This window comes from Apaloderma vittatum, unplaced genomic scaffold (genome assembly GCF_000703405.1).
Source record: "Apaloderma vittatum isolate BGI_N311 unplaced genomic scaffold, ASM70340v1 scaffold31069, whole genome shotgun sequence".
In the NCBI taxonomy this organism is placed as follows: domain Eukaryota; kingdom Metazoa; phylum Chordata; class Aves; order Trogoniformes; family Trogonidae; genus Apaloderma; species Apaloderma vittatum.
The window spans coordinates 364-26,395 of record NW_009735228.1 but is presented as its reverse complement, the minus strand read 5'-3'; the positions used below and the strand labels follow the sequence as shown (position 1 = coordinate 26,395).

At 45.9% G+C, this 26,032-nt stretch overlaps 1 protein-coding gene across 1 annotated transcript; it reads right to left on the bottom strand.

The window, feature by feature from the left end:
• Positions 1 to 54: 54 nt before the first annotated feature.
• Positions 55 to 25,816, bottom strand: TSC2 (tuberous sclerosis 2; the record flags this gene model as incomplete). The annotated part of the gene is made up of 32 exons (XM_009876522.1): positions 25,679 to 25,816; positions 24,779 to 24,865; positions 24,001 to 24,111; positions 23,001 to 23,145; positions 22,754 to 22,871; positions 22,229 to 22,277; positions 21,701 to 21,826; positions 21,273 to 21,346; positions 20,887 to 21,013; positions 20,110 to 20,253; positions 19,744 to 19,881; positions 19,427 to 19,530; positions 18,616 to 18,697; positions 17,579 to 17,734; positions 17,141 to 17,257; positions 16,475 to 16,597; positions 15,980 to 16,086; positions 15,237 to 15,390; positions 14,410 to 14,532; positions 13,951 to 14,085; positions 12,845 to 13,034; positions 12,335 to 12,428; positions 11,892 to 11,994; positions 11,633 to 11,727; positions 9,022 to 9,153; positions 7,122 to 7,286; positions 6,028 to 6,180; positions 5,752 to 5,864; positions 5,134 to 5,355; positions 4,126 to 4,341; positions 2,447 to 2,515; positions 55 to 215 (listed from the first exon to the last, which is right to left on the bottom strand). Coding segments are annotated over exons 1-32 (4,071 nt in total), but the record flags the coding sequence as incomplete, so codon positions are not given.
• Between the last annotated feature and the right edge of the window lie 216 nt (positions 25,817 to 26,032).

Below are 26,032 nucleotides of genomic sequence, written 5' to 3'. Positions count from 1 at the left end.
CAGCCTGTGCTGGCACGTGGGGTTGTTCTTTGCCAGGTGCAAGACCCTCCTTACCCTGCTGTAAGACTCCTGGGGTTTACCAAACCTCTCCTCACTCAGGACTTGCTCGGAACACGATGTCTCATTATCCTCGCTCTCCGGAGACTCAGCCGGGGACTCGGTTTCCTTCAGCTCCATCTCCGAGGGGCTCCCTTCCTCCAGCACCACCGCGGATTCTACCGAGACACAAGGCAGAAGAACTGAGGTGTGGAGAGAGGCACGGCCAGGCAGGCCCCCATCCTCTCCTCTGAAGTACCAGCCTTTTCCCGACGGGATTTCAAGGCAAGGCCATAACGAATGGGTGCTCTGGGTTCTTTGATTTCAGGCTTGCTCCGTTCAGACTTGCTCCTGGCTCCCCTCTTTGTATAGAAATAACTGATGGCCTCAGCCTCGCGGCAAAGGGCTACGGCTGCTTTGGTCAGAGTACGTGGAGCTGGTTCCAATCGTTACTGACGGACAAGCGGGGGGACAGAATGAGGAAATGGGACCTTGCACGTCAATGCTCGGTTATCAGCACACACAGGAACTACAGAGATATAAGAAAGTACAAGACTGGCATTAAAAGGTCGTCGTTATCCAGACAATGAAGACACTCGCTTCTGTGCAGGTGTGCAAAAACCCCCTTTTTAGGTTTTCTCTCTTACGGAAACGCAACGCTCCCGTTGCCTTGGAGGGGCCTAGAAGGAGGGAAGGGAATTTCACCAGGAGCCATTTACTCGCGGTTTGGGCAGCTCTCAGCAGAAAGCGAAATGGTTCAGCCCTGGACGTACGGAAGGACAAGAGAGCGGGAGCGAGACACGCGCTGCAGCGACACCGCGAAACCTGCACGGGGTGTCCCATCACAGAAATATTTAATTAAACCGCACTGATGAGGAAAAGCTCCTGGGAAGCCCTGCCTGGCTGGGAGGAGGTTATCACAGCACTGAGGTGACCCTGACCCCCAGGGATGAGTCTGACCAAAGGCTCCTCTCGGCCTTGCTTTTAAATTTTTTGGTTTTGGGGTTTTCTGTTTGTTTTCTTTTTTTTTTCTTTTTTTTTTTTTTTGTGTCCGGAGGAAAAGGCTGGAGAACAGGAGGCTTCCCCGTTACGCACACAAGGGACTGGAAGACCAATCTGAAAGGCCAAGATTTGTTTTCCAACAGTACAACGAATTTAAAAAAAAAAAAAGAAAAAAGAAAAATTAGCACACACAAAAAAAATTTAAAAGGAAATCGGCAAAATTAAAAAAGAAATCACTAAAGCGGCTTTTTTTTTTCCTGGATTGATTTCAGTTCGCGGGACCAAAGTTATTTCAAAGAAGCGATTAAGAGTTAGCATTGCACACACAGACCTTCTTAAAAAAAACACAAACCAACAAACAAACCAGAACAAACGGAAAACAACGTGCTGATCTGGTTAGCTGTCCAAGCCAGAACACACCTGCACACATCCAGTGTTTCCAAGCTTCCCTAGCTCTCGCACCACTGCCAAGACCGCCGGTGGTTTTAAATAATGCGAGCGCTCGCTAATTATTCTTTCGGTCGGAAGGGAATACGAGCAGAGAGGAGAAGGAGAGAAAAAACACATTTTACTGCAGCGTTTTTGTGTTGCTGCAAGAGGCCCGTGGCAACAGCAGCCAGCGGTTACGCGGAACCTGCTGCTCCAGCGGAGAATTTTCCAGTGAAGGAAAGAAGGCAGAGAGGCATTTCAACCCGCTAATTAAAAGCACAAAGCGCTGCAGATGATCAAAGGTGTGCTCAGCAATCGGATCTCCACTTCGTTTAATTACGAAGTCGGCTTTCCTGGAGTGGAGAAAGATTTTACGCTGCTGTGGAGCCTCCAAAAAGGCAGAATTTAGCAGGTTTTCCCCTGAAATATATTTCTCCCTTTTTTTATCTAAAAAAACCCCCCCTTTTAACCAGCGTCCATTATAAAGTCAAACTTTACATCTCTCAGATATAGAGATCAGCTCCTTGTGCCCAATTCTGACAGGTTCCTGCGGGACTTTCTGTCCGGAAGTTTGTCCTGTGGCACCCTCCGCTAATTCTCCGAAACGGGAGCTTTGACGTTTAGGAGAACACAAAGCCAATTGTAAAAGGAAGCTGGAAATAAATAATTCAATTCCTCAAGCCGCTCGGGCATTTCGACAGGTCATTTAACACCGGGCCTCACGACCGGCAACCCAGCCCAGCTCAAACAAAAGCCGCTTTAAGAAATCGCCTGCGCTTTGCAAATGTTGGATCTGGCTTGGACTTCTTCATGCTAGTCAAGATCCCATTTGTTGAGAGTAATGAGACTGGGAACAGACAAGGAGACATGGAAAGGGAAAATGAAATATGAGGGATACGTTTTCTATGAATCAGAGGTGTTCTTCTATGGCAATACTTTTTTTTTTTTTTTTTTTTGCCTTAAAGATATATAAATATACCTGCCCAGGATATGCTCCTGTGCAACTTCCCTTGACAACTGGACTGGTACATGGAAGAGAAAGAGGCCACTGCAAAGGGAAATCAAGTGAGCAGCTACATCAAAAGGAAGGAGAGACTATATGAAAATATAAAAAAAAAAATAATAAAAATTAAAAAAGCACAGAGTTTAAAATGTAACCAAGAGCCTATTTTAAAACAAATAAACAAATGAATTAAATAAAAAACGAAGGAAAGGACAAGCTGGGATAAGCTCACTAGATGCCAAGGGATACTTTAGGGATACAAGGTCTCGACATGAATAAGGAGCCATAAAGACATTCAAACAATGCAGACTCAAGCTGCTCTCTTTGAAGAATGCATCTGGGAGTTTCAGAAACAGAAAATCCCTCAGCGATATCCCAGCACACACAGGAAACCAGTCTGAGCTTTTTCCTGAGCTACACATTTTCAGCACGAGATCGTTTTTAAACCCACAGAGGAGTCTGAAGAGTAGAAACACGGATAAAGATTCGCACAGCTTTAACCTCTGGAGAGGAAGAGCGACATGCGCAGGACAGCCTGACAGCAAAACTTCAAAGCGTCCATTAAGGTGAAAGTGGCCAAAATTATTTTCTCAGACAGCCACGAGAGCGGCGTTTGGGTGGGTGCTGCTTCCGACTCCTCGGTTGGCACCTACACAGCAGGAGTCGACAAAAGCGTTCACGGGTAAGAATTTAAATATCTTTTTTTTTTTCTAAAAGGTGATAATTTGATTTTGACTCTAAATTTGTGTTTATGTATTCCTAAACCCTAAACTCATATCCTACCCTGTTTAAAACAAACATGGATTTTTACTGGATTCCCAAACAATCCACACCACTGATGCCGCCTCCTCGGAAAAGCCTCGTCTGCTCTCGTCACCGCTCGGGTTTTGACGGTGCCAGCAGTGCTGAAAGCCTCGGTGTTACATGTTGTTGGCAAGAGCTCCAAGCAGGGATTACACAAAGCTTTAAAAATTTCAGCTGTTGGTCAACGTTAACGTCCCAACATCAACAGCTCAAAAGGAAGCAAACTAGCACCGAAGTAAATACAGTGAAAAAGCCTGGCTGCTATGTTCAAATAAAGCCACCAACAGAAACTCAGGTGACTCAGCTGCACCAGTCTGAAGGCTAAACACTCCTTTTGAGAGGTGAATAAAGCTGCAGCCAACAGGGTTTGCCTTCTGCTAGCTCTGGCTGTAAAAAAAAAAAAAAAAAAAAAAAAAAGACAGCAGAGCCTGGCTGGCAGCACCCTCGGAGCCCAACACAAACGCCCAGAACTGAAGACAAATGGAAATGGAAACACCACATGGGAGGACCCATCCACAAGTGGGATGCCCAGATCAGCCCCAAACGAGCAGAAAAGAGAAAAGACCTGTGACTCTGTGCGTTTTCATTTGGGGAAAACAGCATGAAACATGTTGCTCCTCCCAAGAAGCTCCATGACTCCTCTCTTTAAGAGAGAGGGGCTTTCCCGATGGCACATCGGAAGCAAGGAGGGTGGGAATTTTCACTGAAAACTTGTAGGAACAAGAACCAATTCCCCTTCTCGTTGCCACGCTATTCCTCCAGCTATCAACCTCCCTGTTCTAGAAGACCTGTGGTAACTTAACAGACTTTAAACTGGCCGGCGACAGCTCTGCTGGCCTGACATCTCTCACCTGTGTTGGAACGCTGCAGAAGCGATGGCTTGGCCGTCCCGGTGGCCAGGCTGGAGGAGGGCACCGAGAGGGATTTATAGAGAGCCGTTTCGCGGTGTTCTTTAAAACGCTCTGCAGCCATGAGCGCGTTAGAGAGCTCTTGCAGGGGCATGTTGTTAATATCTGAAGAGAACGGGCTGAGCGGGTTCTCCAGACTCATTAGCCAGCTCGTGTTACCTGGGGAGAGAAAATTATGGAAGAGTCTTAAGTACTCCCCACATGTGAGTCTGCAACTCACGTTGGGAAAAAAAGCACAAATTGTTATGGATTTTGCAAGGAAAACATCGAAACAGGCGAAGTTTTCCGCGCTCCTGACATTTGGCAGATTTGCTTGATTAATTTCTTATTTTCATTAAGTAGCTCCCAGGGCTCTGTACCTCACCCCGAGCTCTTCAAATCCCACCCTTGGTAACTCCTTACAACTGCAGATCCCCAAAAGGCATCCAAAACACTCAGTTTAATTAATGCTATCAGGTCAGTTCCCTTCTCAGCAAGCAACTCCCAGCTGTAATAGACAATTCCCCAGTAGAGCACACAAGTATTCACAAATTTTGACCCTGACCATGGTGTTAATCCTCCCCTAAAGGCAGCTATGCTCTAAGGCATAAACCTCGTTCACCTCGATTCTAGCAGGGGAGGCTACAACACAGCACAGGCAGGTTTTCAAAAAGGACCCCAGAGCAGTGCAAAAATGGGAAATGCAAAGTAGTGTCGATACTATCTGGCTCTACTACTGTAGTAGTGCTCCATACACAAATTTAAGCCCTTGCTTCAATCTTTCCACAGGCCTTTTGTAGATTCAAAACACTAAAGAGTGATTTCAAAGAACCGAGCATCAGATGTATCAGTTTCAAGAGGCCATAAGCAATAAAAAGATCCATTTGCAAGTAAATGCGGAATTTTCTTCTTCATCCAGGCTACAGTTTTCTAGTAAGTCAAAAGAGCTCCCTCCACACCCAAGTAAAATACCTGTGGGTCTGCGCACTAGGATTTCTGCCCACCCCTGGGTCAGCAGCGGGACATACGCGGCTAAGTTTGCTTTTTCTTTCTGCAGAGGTGTCTGTGGATCAGGATTAGTCTTCTCTGTTCGAGATGCCGGAGCAGGAGGACCCTGTGTCCCTTGGGAAGCCGAACCACTGGGAAAGTGAGGGGTTGAGCTGTCTAAGGCACCGACACGCAAGGCATGACCACCTGGCGAGACACACACACACAAAACAGAAGGGAGAGCTCAGTTAGCCCTAAAAATAACTCAGAAGGAAGAAGCCTTTCATGCTTCTCTAGCAGCTGTGTACACAATACTGGGAACCTCAGCACAACTTTACCTTTCCACGAATTTCTTATAAACCATGAGGTCAGATAAACGTAGGCGATTCTCCCCGCGGGTGCTCACCACTTAACCAAAGTGCAAGAAAAGGCGAGCAGGAGGAGCACCACCACCCCCGAGGCCAACAGCTGCTGCTGCCTGCCCACTGTGAAACACCAGATGGGTCCAAATCCTCAAATTAGTCTCTTCAAGTAGGCACTTGGACACTTAAGCCTGTGCCACGGACCCAGAAATGGCAATAAGACTCCAGGACAGGAATTTACCAGACATGGATCGGACTCTGTTGCGAGAGCTTCTGCAAACCTGCTGCCCAGCTTGAGATTCCAGTTTTGCCGGAGCTTCTTTAGTTTGTCTCACTTGCAAAACAGGGTCTGAGCTGTGGAAAAAGAAGATGTGGATGATACTGAGAGAGGAACCAGTCATGCTGGGCAAATCAGACATTCCTCTTCTTGTAAGAGGAAAACCTAAAAAGATGCAGCATAACAGGTGCTTAAGTGACTTTGTTAGGTGGGAATTTCAAGAAATGGAGCAAAAATTACCTTGATTCTGTGCTGCTTTGGAGCTCTCCAGAGTCTAGGCCAAGCAAGGACCTTGTCCCTGTTCCAACGCTCGTGGTAATGGTGACCAGCTTGTTACCAACCAGCCACGTCTTCGTCCTTCCTCCAGCCAACAGAAACTCACCCACAGGAGACCTAGAAACACATTTGCGAGGAGCACAGCTCTGAGACTGCAGAGCACGGAGCCTACGCAGGTGGAACTACTTTACGTAACTACGCAGCAGATCCTACCAGTTTTTCTTCTTTACACAGCAGTTATAACACCCCCTCCTCAGTCATCAACATATACATTACGCCCACACATTCTCTGCTCTTGTGAGACCCCACCTCGAAATCTGCACCCGGTTCTGGCATCCCCACCATAAGAGGGACGTGGATCTGTTGGAAGGAGTCCAGAGGAGGCCACAAAGCTGACCCAGGGGCTGGAGCAGCTCTGCTGCGAGGACAGGCTGAGGGAGCTGGGGGTGTTCAGCTGGAGAAGAGAAGACTCCGGGGGCACCTTATCCCTGCCTGCAGTGCCTGAAGGAACCTACAGGGAGGATGGGGAGGGACTTTGTACAAGTGTCCAGTGACAGGACAAGGGGAAATGGATTTAAATTGAAGGAAGAACAGGTTTAGGTTGGATCTCAGGAAGAAATGCTTCAGTGGGAGGGTGGCCAGACCCTGGAACAGATTGCCCAGAGAGGCTGTGGCTGCCCCCTCCCTGGAGATGTTCAAGGCCAGGTTGGATGAGGCTTTGAGCAACCTGGGCTGGTCAAGGGTGTCCCTGCCCATGGCAGGGGGTTGGGTAGATGATCCCTAAGGTCCCTTCCAACCTAAGACATTCTAGGATTCTGTGATTGTCCATCAGGATAAGGGATGACCCTTCTGGACAGATCAAGGCCGGCTCGTTGGCTCCAATGGATTTCTCTCATCCAACCTCATGGGTAGCCAAGGCAGATTTTATCTGCAAGGAAGAGCTTCAGCACCCGGCCCTGCCAGAATCTCCAATGCTTCATGATAATCTTCCACCAAATAAAGTGAAATATGGACCTCGAGCAACAACATCTCTCCCATGGTCACCAACTGATCCCTACCTCTTAGGCACCGCTGTGAAGTTTGAGAAGACGTATCGAGCCATCATGTCCAGACAGGTCTCCGTGAGCTCCAGGTGGAGATTTTTTAAGTTGTCGTCAGCCTGAGCCATCGAATTCTCATCCGCAGAGCCCAGGCTTGAACTAGTGATGGATGTCTGTATCCGACTAGAAGAGAACGTTGCCAACTGACAGATCGCATTGCAAAATGCTTGTCCCCGTCACCCGAGAGACGGAGGGATGCAGAACCACCTGCCATACATGCACGGGCCACATCAGAGAGGTGGCTGGACGTCAACCCCAGGACAATAATAAAAATGTTTTTGAATCAGCCTCATGTCGAGTTTCCTAGATTGCAGTCGCAGAATGCGGATTTGATCTCGAGAGACCGAGAAACATTTTAAAGGTTGAGAGACTGAGAAATATTTCAAATGTCCATCAGCTGCCTAGGCCAGGCCGGTGCTCTCTGATGTTGGGTGGCCCCCGGGCAAGTGCACCAAGCAAAGAGCGAGCGGCAGCCCCGCGACTCGAGATCGCCGATCCCCGGGCCAAGCGAACTGCGTGGTTTCCCCGGCAACATGTCGCCCCTAAGCCATAAAACCGGGGCACTCCAGGCTTCCCTTTATAATCCCGTGCTTTGCTTTTGTCTCTGCTGCATCCATTTTGGGTATTGATTTGGGTTCCCCCGCCCCCCCCAGGTTCAATAGCTCTGTAAAAGCCTAATTTGACACAGAAAAAAATTGCACTCTGAACAGGAAACTGGCAGGAGAATAGAGCAACTCTGCCTTCAAATCAGCCAAGTTAGCAATGCGACTTAATTCCAATACCAGGCCGGATTGCAATGTTTTATGAAGACACCTCCTCTTGCCGTTGTAATGAAAACTAAGGCAACTTCTTTGGCATCATTAAGGGTAATTATCTGAACTTTCAGTTTCTACCATTAATGCCTAAATACAAGAGAAGAAAATCATCTAACAGACTAATGGAGCTATCAGGGGATGAAATGCCAGAATTGTATTCACAATCCAGTCACTTCGGTGTCTTTCCCCCCAGACTCCACACAGTTGGAGTCAAAAAGACACGGAAAGTAAAGCTCCACTGACAACAATCCTTACAGATCAAGGCACAAATCTTCAGGTTCAGATTTCAAACCAAGGTGTTACAGACAGAGGTTTAACACTCTGGGGAAGTGACCCAGAAATACGTTGTCCAAGCTGGCACAAACTGTTTCATCTTGCAGGTGAGCAAGTCAAGGTCTGCAATCGAAACTTGTTTTCTTTAGTCGGGAAAGCAATAGCTTCCGAGGGGCTGAGCACACAGCCCACTTTTTTTTTTCAGGTTTTCCCAGCATCAGGCTTTAGCCCAGCTCCCTTGGCCTCAAAGAACAAACCCTAGGCTGAGGGCAGAACTATTCCTCATCGTTTGGGAGGAGTATGAGAAGCCTCTCCCGGGGCAAGTCACTGCTTCGAAGGCTGAAGTTTGAGCGAATTTTAACCAGGACTCTCACTTGCACAGAATGCAACCTTTTTCTTTTTTTCTTTTGTTTTTCTCAGTCTTTTTCGTTAGTTTGCTTGTTCCCTTCCCCGCCTCCCTTTGCCATCTTTACTTTCAAAATAGCAATTTTCGTTAAAGCATCAGAGAACGGGGCAAAGTAACCTCCCACACACATGGAGGGGGGTAATGGGACAACCCCCCAGCAGGCACTGGGAAGCCGTGGGATGGTTTATCCCAAAACCTTTTCCTGGCTGTGGCTTGGGCCAGTTTTTCATTTCGTAATCAAGTCATGCAAGCATCCCGCATGCAAATCCCAGCCCCTCCGCGCCCCTGCTTCCACCCGCCCTCGCAGCGAAAATTCCACGTGCTGGAGCTGCTCTTGGATTGTCCCCATTGAAAGTGCCTCTACCTGCGGACCACATGTTCAGACACACTGATGCTGCGGGATCGGAAGGCATCAACTGCAGAGGATTCTTTCAGCTCTTTCACTGGAGGAGAGTTATTCAAGCCTTGCTTTGCATTTTTGGCTAGTCTTAAACTACTAGGTGGAGAAGCACCAAGCCCCAAAAGAGGTCACAGGAAGGGAGGAAATCATTGTAGGGATGTAGGTTGAAAGGTCACAGGTCAATATTGGGGGATTCCGGAGGGTGATGTGAAATAAAAAACAGATGCCAAAAAAAGGAAAACAAAAAATTAAAACGGACAAACGAGCAGAGCTGCAAGCATTAAAAAGACAAACCACATTTTGCAAACCAAGATTTTAAACGTGCTACAAAACAAATGGAATTAGTGCAAGTTAAAACAAAAAAAAAAAAACCACCTGATTTGAAATGGTAGTTGGAATACTGCGCTGTTCAACAAAGGCAAGAGCACCTGCATGCTAATTTGGCACCGATTTCTCAAGTCTGAGACGTTTCGTGCAGTTCAGCCACCTCTTGCGTTGACCCAACTCACCCCTTCAGCACAACCTGACTACCTCCCCGGGGACCAGATCCTAAAATGCTTCACCGAGGGCAGGTCATGGCACGATTTGCTAAGAGACACAGGAACGCATCAGCCATCTCTCCCTCCCCTGGCCTAAATCTGAGCTTCCACCCTGAATCCCAGAAACTCCTGGGGCCAAGCAGAGGTGCCCCTTGGCTCAGCCAGAGACACCGGGGGAGGCTCAGCCCAACTACTCGAGACCCTTCTCGCACCCTGCAGAGGGAAGGGCAAGAAGACAGAACATCCTCCTGGCTGTCGCCAACTTCTGTCGAACAAGCTATCTAATTTCGGGCGGCTCAAGGAAACCTGCTTGACTTTCAGCTGGAAGAGGAAGGAAGACAAGCCTTTACACCATGGGGTGCCAACCGCGTGTGGGAGATGCAGCAATTAACATCTAAGAGGCTCTTTAATCACTCACAGTGGAGATGCATGCCTGGCTCAGCACTGATTTGGACATCACGGTTGGTCCAGAACTTCACATCCCCACACATCAAGTGCAGGTACTGATTTCACCCTTTTGGCTCTTTCTAAATGTGATTTAGCTGCCACCTTCTTTTCAGTGAATTACTACATTTCAGAGAGCCACCTGGAGAAACGAGAACTTATTTGTCCTCCTTCTCACACCAGCCTCTGATAGATCATTTTTGGCCACAACCAGAGATGCGGCTGCAGAGAGCACAGGCTCATACCCCATCCCCTGCAGCAGCATCATGCCCTTCGGAAACCCTGGGAACCGCTGGGATCTCAATCTCTTAGAACAACCCAGCCCCTCCGCTAGGGCACAGAAATGCTGCTTCTTTGGGCTTAAGGAGGGAAAACCAAGCACATCAACTTCTTGAGCAAGGGAAGAGACAATCTGCTCGAAGCCATTTCCTCTCTCCCTCGGCCAGAACCCGAGCTCAGCCAGCCGCGGAGGCAGTGGCATCCTGCCATTCTGGTGCTTCGGGTTGCTGTCTGAACACAGCCCACACTCCTTAGCAGAGATTTCTGCAGAAAGTGATCCAGCAGCATTAGCAAAAGCCTTTAGATACAGTAGTATTCCAACCCGGTAGAATTTTAACAGGTTTGGGGGAGGAAAAAAAAAAAAAAAAAAATTAGTTGAAATTCTAATTTGAGAGATGAGTGTCAAAAAAGCTTCTCTTCCAAGTTTCTGAATGAAAGAGGAGGAGATGGGAGAGATGAAACACAAAACAGGGTTTACAGCTACAGCATTAGGGCAGGGATGGTGTTTCTTCATTGCAAGACGCTCACTGAGCCTTGCAGTTAAAGTAGAGGCACTTTTCCCAGGGTTCAAATGCCACTGTATCCTCACTGCACATTAACACTGAAGCAAGTTAAGTGAACCAATTTAGGTGAGCCCTGCAGGTAAAAGGATGTTAGGGGAACCCTGAATGCCCTCCGAGCAATATTTTTCTATTGCCGGTAAGGTAGGTTCTGACTTCTAAAGACATTAGGCTTCGTTTAAAACCGACCTAATGGCTTCGAGATCTGAAAAAAAACCCAAAGGATCAGGACATCCAGATTCACAGAAGGCAGCTGTCTGCCACCAAGTACGCTGACCTGACAGACGCCACCACGGAAAAACCCTCGATTCACACAGGTTGCACATCACGACCATCTCTCTGGCAATCATTTCAGTAGTCATTACAGATCGATTATCAAAAGCATCCAAATGAACAGAGTATTCTGTCACTTCTGGTATTACCCTCCTCTGTCACTTCTGGGAGCCCTGTACTGACACACATCAACCTGAAAGAACTGCTGATCTTCAAAAAACCCCCACCACAAAGCCCACACCTTACTGCAAAGGCTTCCAGAGCAGCCAGGGGTGCTCTCATATGTCCTGTCACACTGCCAGCTTCTTATCAACCTCAGTTAGTCTTTTACCGACTCCCCGACCCAAAGAGGTTTACTTTGCTTGCTTAAATGCGCTGCCAGAGTTTGGATAACCAGACCCAGCCTCCTTCAGGAAAACACAAGGGTGTGAGCACTAGAACAGGGAACATGAGACCTTGTCGGAGTCAGATATAATTTACCTTTTTGGTCTCTCATTCAGGCTTGTACTGCGAGCCCTGAAACTGTCCTTCTCGGGCGTGTCATCAAAGGAAAGGAGGACATTTGAGCGCAAACCCTGCCGAGGGAGACAGATAACAAGAACTCAACGTCAGTTTTGAAAAACACATTGAAAAGAGAAGTAGAATTTTTCTAGCTTCGACCAGAACCTTTGAACTGCTCAAGCCAGTTTCTAAGCCATCATTTTTCCTCTCTCCTGTTTGACTCAGTAGCATCCCTTACCTTCGTAATATAGGGGACAAAGTCTTTCCGGAAGGGAAGGCGACACCGAATGAACCACATAGCTATCACGTGATGGGCCAGGCAAACGATGTACTGGTTAAACCTGAAACAGCAGAAAGATCTCCCCAGATTTTAACGCTGCACGACGGTGCCATTCCAGAACTGGACAGAAGGACTTCTCAATGTGAGAAGCACAACTGTTCCTTCACCTACTGTAAATATAAAGGACAAAACCCTCAAAAGTTCCGTTCAAGGGAAACAAGACATTTTGTCCAAGGTACCTCCCTTCTTCAGAAAAAGCCTGGAGATATCAGAATGTCCTATATAACAGACTTAATCAGATGTCCTATGTAAATAACCCCCACCCAAGCACTACCAAAAAAAGCACGTCTTATTCTCTTAATTTCACAGATGAAGAAGAAGTGCATTTGCTCTGAACTTACTTGGAAGGGTTTGTGTAGGGCAGAGAGATGGCGAACACGCTGGCGTACTGCTCTGCTGCGAAGTTCCTGTAGAGGTGAGGCAGCCTCGCTAGAGCTAGAACAGTTCAAAAGGAGAAAACCCACATAGGACACAAACTCTTCGATTCAGTTTAACTGGAATTGTTTCGTTTCTTCTAAATCACCAGCCAAGGCGGAAGTTAACAGCTTGGTACAATTTCAGGCTATTTAAGTTACAAGCAGCGTGGTGGAGAAAGCAGCTTCGCGTTTCCCTTTGCTGGGTGGCTGCACTACACAAAGCGTGTTTCTTCCTTCAGTGAGTGCGAGGGCTTCAAATAGAAAACCAGTAACGAGACGATGAAACATTTATACCCCGAGGACAGTGCAAGGGCACCACCAAAACCCAAGAAGCCCTCCCGCTGCATTCCGTACGACTGACACAAGCAAAAATCAAAAAGCGGTGCACGCAACACATTTGCAACTCCAGAAGATCAAAAGAACGTCACAACTTACTTGAGAGAAATTCCAGGAGCGGGATTGCCATATTGGCCGTAGCGGAGATGTGAGTTAGTTTGACTATTAAGACGGGAAGCGCCTTTATGATGATGTCGGGCATCTCGACGCTGCACACGGAGAGCGCCACGACGCACTGGTTTGCGCAGCGATAAATAAGGCCCTGCTCCAGGCAATACACTATTTCACGCTGGAAAAGTAAAAAAAAAAAAATTAAAAAAAATCATAATACAGTGAGAGAGAAAACCTCTGAGGCACCATCTCCTGACTCCAGTTAGCACTCTGAGGTATCGCCAGCACGAGGCCGGTACGGCATACGGGAATTAAGGGACTTGAACATCTCCGCTGTGAAGAGAGACTGAGAGACCTGGGGCTGTTCAGCCTTGAGAGGAGACGGCTGAGAGGGGATTTATTAACATATAGAAATATCTGAGGGCTGGGGGTCAAGAGGAAGGGGACAATCTCTTCTCAGTGGTGCCCAGCAACAGAACAAGGAATAACGGGTTTAAGTTAGAACAGAGGAAGTTCCATCTGAACATGAGAAAAAATTTCTTTACTGTGTGGGTGCCAGAGCCCTGGCCCAGGCTGCCCAGAGCAAGTGTGGAGTCTCCTGCTCTGGAGACTTTTGACCCCTGCCTGGACACGTTCCTGTGGGATCTGCTCTGGGTGACCCTGCTCTGGCAGGGGAGTTGAACTAGATGATCTCTAGAGGTCTCTTCCAACCCCAAACATTCTATGATTCTATCCAAAATGCGTTCACGTAGAACCCTAAATAATGTTCCATGGATCGTACGCCAAAAATCTGAAGTAGGGACTTTAACCAAGTAGGCATTTTGGAAATTCATATTTAAAGTTTCCGATTAAACAGAATTTTTATGTTTATCAGGGTCTTCCAGCAAAGAGTAAAATCAACCTGCGAGACAGGTACGGATGGAGAACATTGAATCCAGGTACGGATGGAGAACGCTGAATCCAACCGACCGGATGGTTGCTGCTGCACAAAGTTAGTAAAATATCTTTTCACCTCTGACCTCCCCCCAAAACCAGCACTAAACACTCCACTACACAGGCTCAGGCCCTGTCCTCCCACTTACTTTCCCTGTTACCTGTCTAGCTTTGTCCAGATAATTATGATAAGATATTAGCGCTGTGAGTACGGGGACGACAGCCAGATGCAAATCAGTGCGAGAAAAGCCTTCTGGGGTACCATGGAGCCTGTCGGTAGTCTTCTTGTCCGTCAGCTGAAACACCCCACAGGAAGTTAGAAGGCCTCACAATAAAAACCCTCCCTCAAAGGCAGCAGACAGGCGCTGCCCATACATTTTCACATGTATACATACACACGTAGAGAAAGAACACTCGTTGTTACCTACTTCTGTGCCTAAAACAACCCTCACCAAAAGAGGAGGTGAGGATTGACAGCCAGTACGCTAATCTTCAATAATATTAGAGTTAAGAAAAATAAAAACAACAAAAAACCCAAACAACTCAAAACCCAGCCCCAATCAGCTCTCGAGCAAAGGAAGGAGCTGGTGCTCCCACATCAGCGGGGTGCAGGGCATTACCATGTTGCTCAGCGCAGAGGCCAGCAGGTCTATCTTACAGGGAGAGGTTAAAAATAGCACTTTGTAGCGGAGGGATTCAGGCAATTTGTTAAGAACCAACTTCAACACCTTCCAGTCTGTCTCCTGCAAAGAAAGGAAAAGTGAAGGTGGAAATTTTTTTGTACGAAGCCAGTTCAGTTTGAGAGACCAATCAAATTTCAGACGACGTGCCGTTTCCTAGGCAGATGCACATCTTGCCACGGTAGCTACAGAAAAAGAAGTGGCATTTAGCTGTCTGTCATCCAGCTCTAGGTGCAATATTGGCACTGCAGGCTGGAAGACAACTTGTATCCAGATCTGACTGAGCTCAAAAGGCAGAGCCAGAATTCAGCTCTTCTCACCGCTTGCGCAAATTAACTTCCAGAGCAAGACAAGTTATGAGCTTCCCTCGGCACATAACTACGCCCAACACTAAGGAACAATTTATATTTACAGTTTACGAGTGACTGAAACATTTGTCAAGTCTCATAATACTGCAAAAACTTGCAGTAAGAGGTCTTCTCTTAGTTTTAAATGCCCTTTCAGACACAGGGTGACTGCTCTGACTTTTAACTAACACATTTTTTGCCCTTATCTGCCCTGGAGCCAAGTGAAATAAGAGCTTTGATTAGTTTCTCAAGAGTTGAACTAGTGCTCCCGCTGGCGGTTGTAATGCTGCACAATCACAGATCCCTGCTCAAGGAGGATTGCTGTATCACTTTTCAGGGGGCAGAATTCTCTAGCCAGCTGGTTTAAGATGACATATTTCACGTGAAGGTGACAATAACTGTCATTAAGAGCAGGCGTACTTGCTTCAAACACTGCAGGAGGACACCAAAAACCATCGAGTATGGCAGATGCCCGACACGGACGGTGGCGTTCTGCGAAGGCACGCTGGGACTTCCCGAAGGTGGAGAGAGCGTACCCGTAGGCTTTTTCTCAGAAGTCCTCTTCTCTGCTTCTCTACAAACACAGAAAGGGAGAAAAATACAGGCAACGTAAAAATCAGAACCAGCTTATTCACGTCACACCCTATTTGGCAGCCAAACAACAATATAAATTGCATTTTCAATTAAAAAACACAGGCTTGCCCAGTAGACAGACAGTGATGAGTCAGTTTGGTCAGGTTAAGGATTTTTCTAGCCAGGCTCCCAGTAAATTTAGAAAGAGAGCCTTTGGGGCATGTTACGCAAAGAACTTCAGGCTAAGCTATAAAATTAAAAATCGCCAGACTGGTACAAAACATCAAATCAAACCTCAATGTGAAAACCGGTTCCCTGCAGGAAGTTGCAAACACTTTTGTGAGCAGAAACAGGAATTTAACGCCTGAGATTAAGAGGTCTGCAGGCAAGTGATTTGTAAGAACCATTCACCAAGGAGTAATCAGTTGAGTCAATCGTAGGCTGTAATGAGAGACTTGTCCAGCAGATGATTCATCAGGATTCAGAAGACTCAGAAAAACTTCAGATCGTTACTGACAGACCATTAAGCTCGTGCAAAAATACCAAATAGTTTAGAAAACGGCTTTTACTCAATGCAATGAGAAACCTACACAAAATCACAGAGGCAGTAAGGGCTGAACCTTACTGCTCCATCCTTGTTGGAAAGGCCAAGGCGGCGGAGAGAGTCAGCTCGAAGCATCAGGAGGAAATCAAATACCTGTAACACAGAAGACACTGGAATCACTCACAACCCAAGCCAGGGGGATACCAAGCCACCTGCCCATGTGATACCTTTCCAAGTATAAAGGGAATTTTAATAGAAGCTGTAGCTAGTTCACTTCTGATGTTAAAACATACAGGCATGCTTCTATGAGCCAAGAACATCTGATTCTATTTCTGGCAAGCTCCAGAGTGCACATTCCCCACCTGCCACCCAAGAATTCCAAAAGATGAGGGTGCAGCTCTCAACCTGAACGTCCCTCAGCCGCTCTTCATAGGGCATGTTTTCCAGACCTCTCACAAGCCTTGTTCCCCACCTGCCACCCAAGAATTCCAAAAGATGAGGGTGTAGCTCTCAACCTGAACGCACAGGGTGCTGCCCATACCTGCAGCCTGATGCTGCTCGCGATGGCCAGGCTGTAGGCGTGCAAGTAGTGCCACTGGATGTGGTGGATCAGCATCTCATACACGCGCGTGGCGTGGCTGGAGGGTAAGCTGTAGAGTTTTGTCTGCAGAGGGCAAGGAAACACAGATGGAACGGCGGAACTGACACTTGGCTATTCAGATACTTGCTGTTCACTGAGAATTCAAGAAAAATGTGGCAAAAAAAGTTGCTCCTGAAAGCGAGACGAACAGACAGCTCCGGGCAGAACCTCTGCAAGGACTCCTGAGCAACACTGCCTGGCTCCAGGAGGGTGCTGGTTGGAACAACCAGCTTCTCACAACTGCTTAACCACACCTCAGGGCATGCTGCCCAAACACACCAGATCTATTCCAGGTGATGAACCTCTCCCTTTCTGCTAGCTCACGAACACGGCTGCCCTCCACACAGGAAAACGTGCTCATTTTCATTGCATTGTGGAGACCGAGAAAACAAAGCATTCAGCCAACAGTCACACGGTACCCAAAAGCAAAAGGAATCACCAAAGCAAGAGTTAAAATATTAAGTGGGTAGAACAAAAGTTGGAATATTTAATAGTGGAAGAACTGTTATCTAAAAAAAAAAGCTCAGCAGGAGACTGTTCTGAAGAAGATGTGTTCAATGCTCTTACCTGAAGAATTATCAGGAGTCCAAGAACTGCTGTCTTGACATCCTCCAGAGAAGCTGAATATGACAGCAAGTCCCTCTCTTCCAGTTCAGAAGGAGATGAGAGAGAATGTGCAGCCACCTTTTAAAAAGAAAAGCCATATATGGTTTAAATTCAAAACACACTTTTTCTTTATTTTCATCCTGGAAGGTCAGGAAAGAGGACAGAAAGTCGTCCTTGCTGGAAATCCTGCAAGCCCTGCCAGGTAGCTTGGATGTGTCCTGACCAGGTTTCTAAAGCTCTGCCCTTCAAACCTTCATCCTCCCAAACCCAGCAGTTCTCCAATATCCCGCTGAGCCACTCAAACTGGTAACGGTCACCAGTTAATCTCCTCAATCGCAGTAAGAGGCTCTGGGAGAAGGTGGGGTGATGCTGCAGACACCTGACCAAACTCAGCCTCACCTTTTCTATGATATCAAGCAAGCTGTTGAAGTGATGCGTGTTGCAGCCTTCAGCCAGGTCTACGAGTAGCTGAGTGGCCAGTTTTCGGACTTGATGGTCTTTATCCTCTGGAATGTGGGCCAGCTGAGAAATCACCACCAAGTTTATCAGCTCTTCCTGCAAGAGGACAGACCTTAGCAAGCCTTGACATTTCACCGTCAGTCAATCCATGTCAGAGAGACAAATAATTACAAAAGGAAGAACATCGATATTCTCTACTGGGCTCGTTCTTCAACTGTTTGGTCCCTTGACCTTTCCTCTTCCATCCAGTTAAGTATTTCGGTATGCCGTTCCTCCCAATATTCCTGATTTTTGTGGAATGCTTTGATTTTCGTCTGTCCTATACACTTGATAGCCCAGGCTCAAATAGACTGTTGGACAAAGGATTTCTAGGGCTTGTTTTTGAGAGAGAGAGAGAGAGAGAGAGAGAAACATGCACCAGCATCATGTTTTCACAAATCTTGAAGGAATCCAAGAAGCACCTCTGCCCCTTCCTGTCCTCTGACCCTCTAGGTACATTCCAAGGAGCTGAAGACATCCCCAGGGCACTTCTGGAACTCCTCTCTCAGAGAACTTCCATTCTGGTTGCAATTAAACTGGAACCACCAAGATAAACCAATCTGCTCACATGAGATTATGTCCACACCTCATCTTTTTATAGAGCTTTTAAATAAATCCTGTGTCTCTCATGTTGCCTTCTTTCTTCCAAAACAAAACATTTATGGAATTAAATGACCTCCAACCAGGAAAGCAAATACACAACCAGGTACTCCTCAAACCACAGAGCAGCTCCAAGTGCAAGTTGCACGTGCCTGTATCCAGCTAAGGACAAATCAAAGGCAAGTTCTCCTAGAACCATCCTAAAGAAATATTTCCGTTGTGTGCAACATTTAAAGCACAGTTGTGTGTGTTCCCCAGTGGCAGAGATGATCCAAAAAAGCCTCTCCCATCCACTTAGCACCTCACACGTGATCATCAGAAACAGATAAAACACGCACCTCGTAGAACTGTCTGTTAATACTCAGGACAAAGGACAAGACATCCAGAACTTTAATACGAACAGCGCTACGACTTTCGTGCCTAAAATGGAAAGAGCAAATTCAAGATGAATAAAACGAAGTTGCTGATATTTAGGGAAGGGGGAGAGTAAACTAAGAAATGTCTTAAAAGTTAGAACAGTAGGTGTTAGAGATCAGCTGAGCCCTCAGTTAATGTCTCTACAGATGAAATCAGATTGAAGAACAGCTGGAAACGGGAATTGCAATTCAGTTTTTACTGCTTCTGGAGACCTGTAACTGCATTTTCCCAATTCCAATCCAAACTAGGAAGCACATGTCAGAAGAACAAGTGCTCTGGTGTGCAAATTTAAAACCAAACATATGGCACCGAGGAAGATTTGCTCTTTGGCAGCACTTCACAGACGAGACAGAAGTTTGTTATTGCTCTATGTTGGTATTTTAGAGCACGAGAATACTTTCAGGAGTACCAGTTCAAAACGAGAGAACTTTAATACTGCATAACCATATGCAATCCTGATGCTTAACAGGAAAGTCTTGGTGTCAAAACTACAAAGTGCTGCAGAGCAGAACACAGAACTAATTGGAAGAGCATCAACCAATGGAAAAAAAAAAACCAGCATAAATAATTCAGTGCAAAGTTATTCTTCTGTTAAATGAAATCCTTCCATGTGCTGTGCCTGGGAACTACCACACTTCTTAGCAGTCATTTACTAACATTCGAACTTCAGAAAACAAAGCTACCATGTAACATTCCAAAGTGCCTCGTATTCACAGTGTGATGATTTCATACCTGAAGAATCTCTCCATGAGCGTCTGCAGGTTGTGAATCCAGCCATCTTTGGCAGGATGAATGGACTGAGCTCTGTAGGTTATCAAGTTTAATACAGAAGATTCCTTTCACGGAAAGATCAAGAATTATTTATTTTTGTGCATAAGCAAACACAATATATCCATTCCCCCCGAGTCCCACCCCAAGAATAAGGTTTGTATAAGTCCTTGCTGTGATTTTCAGACCGTTTGCTACTTCAGGACTTCCAACTTTCAACTGTACCATGTAACAAAACAGATTCAACTGGCAACAAAGGAAGACAATAAATAAAGCCTTACTGGTCTCTGATCAGCACATCTTTCCACTAGCTCAAAAAATCTCTCTTCAGAGCCATGGAAATCGTTCTGGTCGCAGAGTTCTTCCACCGTAGTCAAAAGATCATGTACAATGGACTTAAGTTCTTGGCTCTCCAGGCTCTGAAGCAGAGACAAAAACATTCCTAAAAGACTTCTACCTCACCAGAAAGTACTAACTTTTAAATGCAAACAGAAAACTCGGTTGAGAAGTGCAGCACTGAGAACCGAGCTAAAACCCTCATTCGGCTTCAAAGTTCACTAGAGCGTACAAACAGGAGATCGATTTGCACAAATATTTACGGTGAGGTCTTTTGCCTGAAAGCGCATGAAGACAGGCTCAACCCTCACCTGCAGCTGCTGCAGTAATCGCTCCATGATGTCCAAAAGGATGTCCCAGGTCACAGCTTGCAGCTCCTTCCCATACTTCTTTATGAGCCGTGTTATGGACAGAACTATCTCGTAAGACACAACCGCATTGGGACACGTCATGGCCTGGAACACAAACCATTCCAGAGTCAGTCTGAAAGGAGCGATCAGAAAGACTCTTAAACTCAAATGAATCATGCCTTGTTAATTAGGAACTTAGCCTGAAGGACTGAGATAAATATATTCGAGTCTATACACTCAAAGGGCAAAGGGAAGAACCATTTTACGAGGCGCAGCAATGTGCTCTTGCCAACAGCTGTAGGTCAGATGTCAAATACGGTCCCGGCTCACAAAGGAGACACAAGAGGATAAAGCTAATAATTCATGCTGGGGGCACTTGGGTGAGGGAATGTTAAGAGGGGTCTGAGGTAGTCCCTGGAGACACAGTCCCTCGCTTTTTGTAACAGATACTGGAAAGACTGAAAGTTTTTGCTCTGTTTTTATTTTTTAAGCTAAAGCAGCCATGAGGTAGATATTTGATAAAAAGAATTCAGACTTTACTTTTCTGGCCAAAGATACTCCAGGAGGAGGCCTCAGTCTTAAATCCTCTGTTGTTTCACTGTTTCCCCATGTTCACCCAACCGCTGCCTTTCAGGCACACAAAGACCTCTTCAGCGGAGAGGACCTCATTTTTGTTGAAATTTGTACAGGTCCAGGGGTATAACTGGATTAAAAAGCACCTCCAGCATCCCATCCTACCTTGAGGAATGAAGGCAGCACTGAAGTCGGGGAATTCTTGAGTGAATTGAGGCGATGAGCACCCCACAGAGCCATCCCAACAAAGAACACGGCTCCTCTGAGCAGCGCCGCATCGGCCATGTACGCTCTGAGAAGAGACGGAAGTCTTAGACCACGTTACTATTATTGCAACATTTTTTAGCATTATTTTAACAGAGTCAACAGGAAAACATGCTGTCACGACAGCAATTCCTAGCTGTCACATATCAGAGCCCCACGCAGCAATTTACAAATGTTAAAAGCGGAAAATCATTCGGTACAACTTTAAACAAAGGGAAATTAAATTCCGAAAAGCCGAGCGGACTTGTGCTGAACTCCTTGGGTTCTGTTAGACACACTTTCTTTACCTGTTTTCCATGATCCTGCACATGTTGTAGATGGCACTGTGTCCCAAGTGAGTTCCCAAAAGGTTGCGCATAAGCTGCAAATCCCAAAAGAACACTTAAATATCCAATGGTTAAAACGCTCGTTAGCCTAAATACAGAGTTAGCTGGCTGACCATGCCCACTGATGGTGAGTAAATATGTGTGGCCATTTCCATGCCACAACAGAAGTCTGTGGCATCAGCTGAGAGGAAACTACGACTAAATTCCACGGACGTGACAGGCCTTACACTAACAATGTGCTGATCCCTTAATAATTGAAACAATTTCCAATTTACGTTTAAAATCAAACTCAAATCTACGGCAGGCATGCACAGGCACATCTGATCCTTCGTCTATGAAGCCAAACTCGTGAACTCCTGAAAATAACACGGCTACAAGAAAGTTCTGACCTTCCAGCAGGGCTCACAGAGCTCCTTCACGTTGATGGTACGGCACAGAGTGATGATAAACACCGGCAGGTTCTCTGATGGCAGACAGTTATAGCAAACAACTGCATCTAGGACTTGCAAGGAAATCTTTGGGAAAAAGGAAAACAAAATGGTTACATGTTTCTCTGTAAATAAAGCAGGTCAAATGCTAACCTGGCCAATCAGAAAATCTTCTGGAAGTCAAAAGGGATTCGGATGTGTCTTTTTTTTTTTTAAATCATTGCAAGATGGAAAGTAAACCATACAAAAAAAAGCACTGTTGAAAATTTGATTCACTTATCAAATTTATCAATGCTCTGTTTTAGAATAAAATTATTATTGGTGTAGGAGACCCAGTGGCTTACAAACAAGTCATAACATTTTACTAGTTCTCTTGTAAGATAAAAATAAACTGAGAGCACCCGATGATCTGATTTTGTTTGTAAATGTTACAGTTTCAAAGAACCACAAAGAATTCTAAAAGCACTGGTAGAAACTCAAGTTACTGACCTCTATGTCCACAGATGATGAAGTCTGAATGCACAAGAGGCATATCTTGCTGTTAGGAAAGAACATTTCATTATAATTGGTCACTTAACATTATTTCAGGCAAATTACAAAGAGCCCAAACAGACAAGTAAACTGGCATGTTATTTTACTCATCGTTCCCCTCTCTGTGCCCCTGCTCATAACTCTCCTAGAGACACTGAAGACTACAATCTCTTTTTATAAAGTTAGTTTAAGTTGCCCTTAAATGTAACTCAGTACACCTACATCAACACAAGAGGAGAGACCCTGTGGGAGCCGAAGCAATGCCACTGGGCCCGCCACAGGAAATGGCAAGAGCACACGCAGTTAAACTAAGACACATCTAAACGTTTTAAGACCTGAAAATCAAATATTTGCCAGGTATGACCTGGAATGAAACAGATCCAGATCAGATGAAAAAGATTTCACTTCTCTGTTTATTGATCTGCAACTTTCTCCTTCAGTTTACCAAGAATAAGCATGTGGGAGTTAAAGATAACAACTTACTGGACCATGTCAGCTACGTAGTCTTCCAGGTAGCAGCTATTGAATTTCACTAGGTTCACTAAAACCAGAAGGAACTCGGAAGACAAACCGACATCCATCCACTGCAGGACAAAGTCAGCTAAAAAAGGAAAACGCATTGTTACAATACGCTTTCTCCCCAGAAGTGTTATCACAACCTTCTTCTCCTATCACTGGGTGTCTGGCCCTTGACTTATCACCACCAAACTGGAGTAGAGAAAAAACTCACCTAACTCTTCTTCTAAGTAGGTGATGTATCGACCATTCTCTGTTAGAGCTTTGAACACTTCAAGCCGTTCGTGTAAATCTTCATTGGAGGGATAGTCCTTAATAACTTTAAAAAAATGTGCTCTGAGGATCCCCAATCTCTCACCCTTAAAATAAAACAGAGGAGGGAAGGGGAATAACAGTGTCATTACTGGAACAAAGACAGTTAAGGCCTGGACTTTATCAAGATCTAAACAGTAATCTTCATGCTTGAAATTATTTTATTTCCTTGTGGGCTATGAAAGTCTCCTGGGAAGATCCCCAGTCTCTGCTGCCTACTGACAATGGCTCAGGTCTTCTCAGTGTGTTACAGCAGCACTCGGCGCTGGAGGCGTTTTGTCCCGCACCACACAGGCAGCATCTGACACACAAAGTCATCTAGAGGAACTGCAGCTGCCAGGAGGGCATTTAAAGAAAAAATAAAATCCAAGGCAACAAATGAGAATCAATACCTTTTTGCAAGCATCTACCTCCGCCCTCTCAGAACGCTGAAAACTAGACCTTTGGCCTGATACAGCCCTACGTTTGTACAGCACGTTGTGAAATCTGAAGAATTTATAGCATGCTTAACTTGGCCAGGCTAGGAAAGTAACTCACACAGAACTTCTTGCATACCTGACATGCTGAAACATCAAAACCAGCTGCAGATGAGGACTAATAGGTCTTGGCAAAGACAATACAAAAATTTGCTGCACTGTGCTGAACTCAGCCCCAAGTATTTCCTCTTTTTCAGGAAGGTTGCCCCAAAACAGCAAAGTTTTTTGTGAGCTGTACGAAACGCTTTGCTATGAGGTCAAACCCAGACTTATATTAAAATGCTTCCCTTTCCCATTTACTAAGCACAACCAAAACAAGAAACATGGGCAGCTGTAGAGAAGAGCCACCCAGTATTTTTCACATTCCTACTTGGCGCAAGACCCGGTTTAAGTGTCCCGTTTCTTCTCCAGTTTGTTTATTTTCACCTGTCCTTGAACGATCGACTTCAGGAGATGAAGAACAGCGTGTCTGGCTTCGACGGGGCGCTCTGGCTGGAGCATATCAGCGACCACTTTCCATATTGCTTCCACTGCGTGCTGCAAACAAACACAGGAGACAGGCAGTAGGAGGAAAGCTAAGCTTGAGCTGGGGTCTTTACCCAGTAGGTCAGTCATTAATTATGGCAAGTTACAGAACGAGATCGCCAGCGATTTATTTCATGTCCAGAGTTCTTTTCTGAGAGACACTCTCACCCACCTGGTAATAAGTTCAGGTGAAACACAGGAGACACCAAACCCCATCCTACGTGACAACTTGCACCCCAGGAACTCCAGTTCTTCATTCACTACTTGAGTGTGAGCATTTAGTGCAGAAACCTTCACCCAAACACCAAGGTGGGTTTAAACCAATTTGAGGTTGCTTATTAACCAGACGGAAGGAGTTAGCAAAACACCTCTTCTACGGGATTAACACCATCTCCCGTGAATCCTGACCCGGCCTGAACATCCGCAGCATTCCCCTTCCGTTCAGTCCCGGAAGCCCGTCAGCTACATCCTCTGTGCTCCACAGCTGGTAGGTTGGACAAGAATAATTTCCTTGGCATGTAAGCCATCCTTCTACAAGTCTGGACAGCACAAAACAGCTGCTGGGATGACCAGTTTTAAAAGGCAGCTTAAACTACAGGAGCCTCTCATGATAAGAGGTTAAGAGCTGCTGCTTAAAACTTTCATCCTGCCAACAGTGACTGAACACCTCGGAACTTACCTCTTCAATTTTTTTTGTTTTTGCCACTTCACAAATTTGACCGATTGCTCGTATCCTATTACTTAATCCACATTCTATGCTCAGTTCCTGGAAAGAAACGTAGAAATAAGCCAACAGTTTCTCTTACTAGAAACACTTATCCATTTCTCAAAGGGGATCGTGAACCATTGAAAAATAAGTTACACAGTTGTGCAAAGTGATCTATTAGTCATTCCTGGAGCTTTTCAAGAATTTCTCCAAAACCTCGCAAATGATCTGTGACAATTAGAACTTTCAAACAACTGGAGCCAAGTAGCTTTTCACCTCCAGGATGGAATATTTCATTTTCTTCAGAAAAAGTAACAGCTTGCTGGCTGTGGCACTCTCTGTGGCAGAGACAGGAGGGACATTAAGCCCAGCTCTCCAGCCTTGCAGCAGGTAAGAGCTTGGCTGCTCCAGCACAGACGGGAAAGGATTTCTGTGTTTTCCTCCCTGTGTGCCAACTATTCTGTTTACAGACTTGCTGTACCAATTACTGGAATCAATTTTTATTATTTTTTTTTTAATTTTCACAAAACCATAAGGTTTTTATAAAACAGAAAGAGTTTCCAGCTTAAGCTAACTGCCACCACACAGATTTCATCAAGCTCAGGCTATAAAAAAAGAGCGACATACACCCTGCAACCCAATGTACGGCAACACCACCGTTCAAATACAGAATAACCTAAAAGGCTGTAACTTCATAGTAGGCGAGTTTTACAACTATTTCACTAGAGAACGAGTGGAGAGATGAGGTAAAAAGGCATGACTGTTGAGGGAATAAATGGCAGAACAGAAGAGAGACTGAGCAAGCCCTCCTGATCTTCTCAGCTCAGGCAACCCAGGCATTATTCCCACCTTTACTACGGTCAGTTCTCACACCTTGAGTATTTCTGCAGTGATGATAAACTCAGTTTGCTTGCCCTCCGACGACTTGGAACTTCCCCGGGACGTTCCCAGCCCCAGGAGACTCCTGAACTTCTCCTTCAGCCCGGAATCCTTGCTCTGAGGCTTTGCCATTGCTGACAAGCGAGCAGCGCCGAGCTCCTGCAAACACAGAACAGGGAGGCCCAAGGGGAATCTTTAAGCAGGAAAACACCAGTGACAGCCATCACAACACGGCTTTTACAAACAGCTCTGGTGCCTCGTCTTTTGAAACAAGGGAGAAGCCCAACACTGAGGAGGAAACGGCGAGGAGCCCATAGACGTGAGCGGTCTGTGCTGCTCGTGCCTTAA